The sequence below is a fragment of the Salvelinus alpinus genome, chromosome 26 (genome assembly GCF_045679555.1).
Source record: "Salvelinus alpinus chromosome 26, SLU_Salpinus.1, whole genome shotgun sequence".
NCBI lineage: Eukaryota > Metazoa > Chordata > Actinopteri > Salmoniformes > Salmonidae > Salvelinus > Salvelinus alpinus.
Window position 1 is genome coordinate 23297189 of NC_092111.1, and position 6151 is coordinate 23303339.

A 6151-nucleotide genomic window follows, 5' to 3' on the forward strand; every position below is an offset into this window, starting at 1 on the left:
TGTATCCATTTTCAATTGGCTAGATAATGACGATGCAAAACAAAGTGACTCGATTGGTTCATTATGAGTCAGGCTCCTTTATTTATCCTTATGATTGGACGACAGAACTGAGCAGACCAGTGAGATGATCGCAGTACGCATACTTGTGCAAGTGACATATGTGTTCATTATTGCCTTGGATACATTCACTTTATTTACATTGTTTTGAATAAAAATGTAATTTCTTACACTATTTGCAGCTTATCTGGTAAAGATGGACAGTATTCTTTCAAAGCTTTTTGCCTCCGACACAGAAGAGTTGTATGTTTTGGACTGCCTGGCATACTTCATGATTTTCATGGCTGCTTGTACTTTCATAACTTTACTCTTTGAAAATGTCCCCTATGGCAGATACGCAACAAGCAGATATGGATTCCCCGTCAACGTCAAATTCGCCTGGTTCGTGCAGGAACTACCTGCTTTTCTGGTGCCACTGTGCCTTGTGTTGTGGACTTCTGCTGCGAAAACCACTCATCTTCCCAATCAGTTACTGCTGGTCATGTACTTCTGCCACTATGTGCAAAGGTAAGACCCAATGGTTCGAAGATAGTACTTTGTATGCATGTGAAGTACAGTGTTACTCTGACAAACACTAACTGTCATATCTTCTAGGTCAGTGGTTCTCAATCTTTTTTTGGTTACTGTATCACCAAGTACATTTTGCTCTGCCCAGAGTACCGCCTCATATGCAATTGAATTCTCAATTGTAATAACACATTGCTAAATTATGTGCCAAGTTGTAACTGAAATGCAGTGCATTCCCAGCCATGAGACATGCATCCTAGACAACAGGTGGTGAAATGATTATTCATCAGTTTTATTTATTTTCTTCTAGATCTCTCATCTATCCATTTTTAATTCGTGGAGGGAAATCTACACCGTTTGCATCGTTCGCCTTGGCCTTTGTGTTCTGCATCTATAATGGCTACATGCAGGTCAGATACCTGAGCCACTATGCAGAGTACTCTGCTGATTGGGTTACCAGCCCTTGCTTTATCACAGGTAAGAGACATGGCTGACATGACATACAGCATAGGGTCTGTATTAATGCATAAACCACACATTCACAAATTACACAGTTGTCTATTTCAATATGTTCCATGAATTTCTTCTCGTTCTAGAGTTATCCACGTCATGCTATCCAAAACATACCTTACATTTCCTAATTTTCACCTCATTGGTTGTCTTATACACTGTCATTATAAATCAGCTTCCCCATTGGTTGATTTTCAGGCTCTGCGCTGTGGTTGGTGGGTTGGTTGGTGAACGTTCACTCAGACCACATCCTGAGGAACCTACGGAAGCCTGGAGAGACCGGCTACAAGATACCAACAGGTAAGATACCTGCTACAGAGAGATATAGAGAGACAGGTTTCCCCTGACCAGACGCCATGACCGTTTTGGACAGCATGCTGTAACATTTTCACATCAGTTCTCTCATGGCCAGCTGAACACATTGTAAATAATGTCTGTAAAATGTGTCTATGCTAGCTACAACCATAGTAGCACACTGATGTTCAGTGTTGCTTAAAACAGGGAGTTCACTCTTTCCAGAGGGTGTATCCAGTATTCTATTTTAAATCCAGGGTTACAGAGAGTACAGTGTCACAGCACCAGAGAGGGTCGAAACCATCACCTTGTGCCTGAGGTGAACCGTTCATAACTGATGAACCAGTTGAAACCTGTCCACCCTAAAGCCTTCTAGAAATAAAGCTTTTTACGGTAGAGACAGAAGAATGCAGTAAGTCTAGTCACACCGTATGAAACATTCTTACATTTTAGTCATTTAAGTGCCTTGCTCAAGGGCACAGACAGATTTTTCACCTAGTCGGCTCAGGAATTAGAACCAATGACCTTCAGTTACTGGCCCAACGTTTTTAACCGTTAGGCTACCTGCCGCCCTGTAGGCACTCCTGGAATCCAGAGAAACATGATGGTTTTAAAGGAGGAGCGGTGAAGGCAGTGGCTGTACACAGTCTGTTCAAGCAGGGGGGAGGACTGCAGCCATCTATGGTCTTTAGTGCCGTGTTTATGAATTATTATTTATGCTGCCGTATTTAATCAGTCTATGACATTAACACTAAAAATTGAGATCAACCTTCAGTGACTTAGAAGTGGTTTGAAGCCAGAGAGACTGTGAGAAAGGATCTGAAATACAATGCTACAGTTTCACCGGAAACTGACCTGAGACCTGAAGAAATTGAAACGGGTAGATTAACATGTCGTCAGTAGTGTTTTTCTTCCTTTTGTAATAATGCCACTATTGAATGCTTTACTTAACTGCAGTTTATACAATTATTTTAGCGATCTCTTTCTCCAATTATCCAACCACAATGATAATTTGAATGGTCTTGATGAAAATAATCAAGTGTGTGAAATTGTATCAGAGGTGGGTTTTCTGTATTGCAGCCTAGGATGGATAGATCTTGATAGAGCTCACGATCATAGTACAATGGCTATAACCTGGTCCCAGACCTGTTTGTACTCTATAGCCAACTCCTTGACATTACATTTAAGTTATTTAGCAGATGCTCTTGTACAGGGCGTCTTACAATAGTGTGTGCATACATTTGTACTTTTTCGTACTGACAAGCCAGTGAATGATCATAGACGTTGGCAAGACAGCACAAACATTTGGGACCAAGATAAAAAATTAAATTGTGATGGGCACTGATATGGAAAATCTATATTGAAATCAGCTGCATTTTATCAAATATATCTGTTTGAATGAATAACATTGCAACTGTGTGGACTTCTCTTCCAAGGCTTTGAAGTTCAGATAACTGCTTCCTGATTTCCCTTGGACCAGGTGTGAATGTTCTGGGAGCCTAACCTAGCTTGAAAACAAGGGAAAGCCTGTTGATGGCCCATCAGCAGGCTGTTAAGTATGCTAAGTAGATGTTCTGTGACTGCAGGAACAGTCATGAATTTACTTTTACACAATAGTGTAGGTTAACAGCAAGGATAAACCCATATCACGATATGCCATGCTCATATCAGTATTACATTAATTATCGATATTGGTGCTCACCACCAAACATTCGTATTGGGGGGGGGGGGAATTGTATATACACACACACAGAACCAGTCAAAAGTTTGGACACAACTACTCATTCAAGGGTTTTTCTTAGTTGTACCTTTTTCTACATTGTAAAAATAAAACATGGAATCATGTCGTAACCAAACAAGTGTTAAACAAATCAAAATATATTTTACATTCTTCAAAGTAGCCACCCTTTGCCTTTGACAGCTTTGCACACTCTTGGCATTCTCTCAACCAGCTTCACCTGGAATGCTTTTCCAACAGTTTTGAAGGAGTTCCCACGTGCTGAGCACTTGTTGGCTGTTTTTCCTTCACTCTGCGTTCCGACTCATCCCAAACCATCTCAATTGGGTTGAGGTCGGGTGATTGTAGAGGCCAGGTCATCTGATGCAGCACTCCATCACTCTCCTTGGTCAAATAGCCCTTACACAGCCTGGAGATGTTGGGTCATTGTCCTGTTGAAAACAGTGCCATGTCTTATGTTCTCTCCTGTAGGTGGGCTGTTTGAGTATGTGTCTGGAGCAAACTTCTTTGGCGAGATAACAGAGTGGGCGGGATTTGCCCTGGCGGCTCATTCTGTCCACAGCGCGTCCTTCTCCATCTTCACTCTCATTGTTCTTGCCAGCAGAGCCTTCGCTCACCACAGGTAGGAAACACACACACACACATTCCACATGAAGACACACTGCACACACACGGTCTGGGATCAAATACACCTTTAACACTTGTAATACTATAATAGTGAATTCATGTCCTCCTGCCTTTCCTTCTCTCTAGGTGGTACCTTCAGAAATTCGAAGACTACCCCAAATCCAGGAAGGCATTGATACCATTTGTATTATAATGATTCACTACAACAATCCAAACTCCAACAGCCCAACGCAACGAGCTGTGACCCTATGCTACGTCATCTGGGGTCTGGTTAGGTTTGTTATTGCTTGTTTGTGTTTACCTCAAGAGAATACGTACAAGGATGAACACAATGAGTACTGACAATTCTATTCACTGGGAAGATATGAAGAGCTCTAGAAACCACAACACCACTGACAAGATTATTAGACATACCCTGATGGAGGCTACAATGCCAAGTAGAGGCAATTTATTTTATTAAAATAAAAAAATTCCTCCAAGAGTGGCTGGATATATTTTTCACATGGTTGCACCTCAGCTACCACCATCAACTTGGATATGTCCCGCAATGAGATTTACTATAGTATGTGGCGACTATTACTTTTACGATAAATTCACAGCGGACCAACCAACAGTACCAATCCATCTTACAAAGGTTCAGCTCCATTTCAACACATCCCCTAACCTCTACCCTTCCCCTAACTCCCTGCAGCAGTGTGTGCATCTCTCGCCCTCTGTTGCGTGCAGGCGGAGAATGAGCCAACCATCAAAACAATCTGTCAGTAGAGCTCTAGTTTCCCCGGTGAGACAACCCAGTGCTAGAAGGACTGAGAATTAACTTACCGTCAACACACAGGAATGCACACAGACAGATTTCACTGCTTGTGGAAGAAACTAGCTCTTTGTATATTCGTGCACTCGTGTGTGTCAGATGAATCTGTCGTGAGCAGTGCTGTAGTCTTCCCCTATGATTTAGTGCTAGCAGCACTGAGGATGAACCAACCCTTCACCACACACACACTTAGTGAGGCGACCCCAGCCTTAGGGCTGAAAATGAGGTTATGAACCAAAGAGAGATACAAATGAGAGAAATGCTCCATTCAGTCAGTAAGGCCACTGGATTAGCCTATCACCCAGAGCTTGTTGCTGCCATAGAGAGACCAAAAGAAAGGGAGAGTGAAAAGATAGTGATGGAGGGAGAGAGTGGGCTAGTGAGGGAGTGAGCAATACTCAACCTGACATTCTTGCTCTGGGGGTTTTCCTTGGCTCTGTCACATGCAGCACGTGAGCAGGGAGGGAAGCAGACATTATGCAAAGAGCGCACACACAGTACAGAAGGTGCTGCCAGTAGGCTCATTCCATTACAGAGTGTAATGGGCTGGAAGATAGCTGTGTGTAGGGTTGACTGCAAATGGTGTCTGGAATCGCTCTCTCTTTGCGTGTGTAATGAGGAACACCTCTAGTTATGTGTTCCCCGTCTCCTTCCCAGCCCTCTATCTTCACATGTAGTTTATAGTATAAATCCTGTAAGTGAGGATAGTATATTTCTAATTGGGCAGCAATTTTTTTTTTACTGAAACATTGGATTCATTTCAATGATATGTCATGAATGGAATCAAAATAAGTAACTGAATTGGAAATCCTGAACTGCACTGTGGACTCCATCTCTCTCTGTGTGTGTAGTGTTCTCAAGACTCAAGCTATTACACCCATTGCCCCAAGCAACATATTTGTCTGAGGTAAGAGCTCACCTTGTGAATTCCTTGTGGTCTTAGGACAGCATTGCATTTTTACTCACACTGAACTGAGCTGTTAGCAAGCAGTAAAATGGGATGCTGAGCTCCTTAGCTTACCAGGGTCATTCAGGGAGAGACTAGGATCAATGACATTAAAAAGTCACCCAGCTTGTGGTAATACATTCTCTCTTCTTTTTTTTTTTTTACCTCTACAAGGACCAGGAAGTCAATTTAACATAAAAAAGTATCTTCTGATATAAGAGGGATGCTCCAAATGAAACGACCTGCTTCTTAATGTAATCCATTTTTTGATGTCATGCACAAAGGCTGTCCAACATTTTGCCAGGGTTATTCAAATTTCTCATTACCATGTTGACTGATTACTTATTTCAAATTAACTTTATCTTAGCTGTCTACTCCTGTTATGATACTGGGTGCTGTTATTGAATTATTCATAATACATATTTTGCTGTATAAACATGGTCTAAAATTCTTCAAATATTTACTTTTAACAGCATTGGGTGATTTGTAATGAGTCAAATTGTGTGGCAGCTGAGAGCGAGGTGTGTGTCGTTACCACAGCTACAAAGCCAAAATTGGCTATATCTAAAAAATAAAATAAGTTTTTTGGTCTTAACTTTGGGTTAGGCATAATGTTAGCAGTGTGGTTAAGGTTAGGTTTAAAATCAGATTTTAAGAAGAG

The 6151-nt window shown here is 41.6% G+C and overlaps 1 protein-coding gene across 2 annotated transcripts; it reads left to right on the forward strand.

The window, feature by feature from the left end:
- Positions 1-38: 38 nt before the first annotated feature.
- On the forward strand, positions 39-4214 carry srd5a1 (steroid-5-alpha-reductase, alpha polypeptide 1 (3-oxo-5 alpha-steroid delta 4-dehydrogenase alpha 1)). Of its 2 annotated transcripts, XM_071368301.1 has the most exons (6): positions 39-147; positions 391-564; positions 875-1041; positions 1273-1374; positions 3578-3728; positions 3860-4214. In XM_071368301.1, exons 1-6 carry the CDS (start codon positions 125-127, stop codon positions 3924-3926), a joined length of 684 nt encoding a protein of 227 aa, XP_071224402.1. In that variant the 5' UTR covers positions 39-124; the 3' UTR covers positions 3927-4214. The 2 variants fall into 2 exon arrangements, with proteins under 2 accessions (XP_071224402.1, XP_071224401.1); XM_071368300.1 differs by having other exon boundaries at positions 140-564.
- Positions 4215-6151: the final 1937 nt, after the last annotated feature.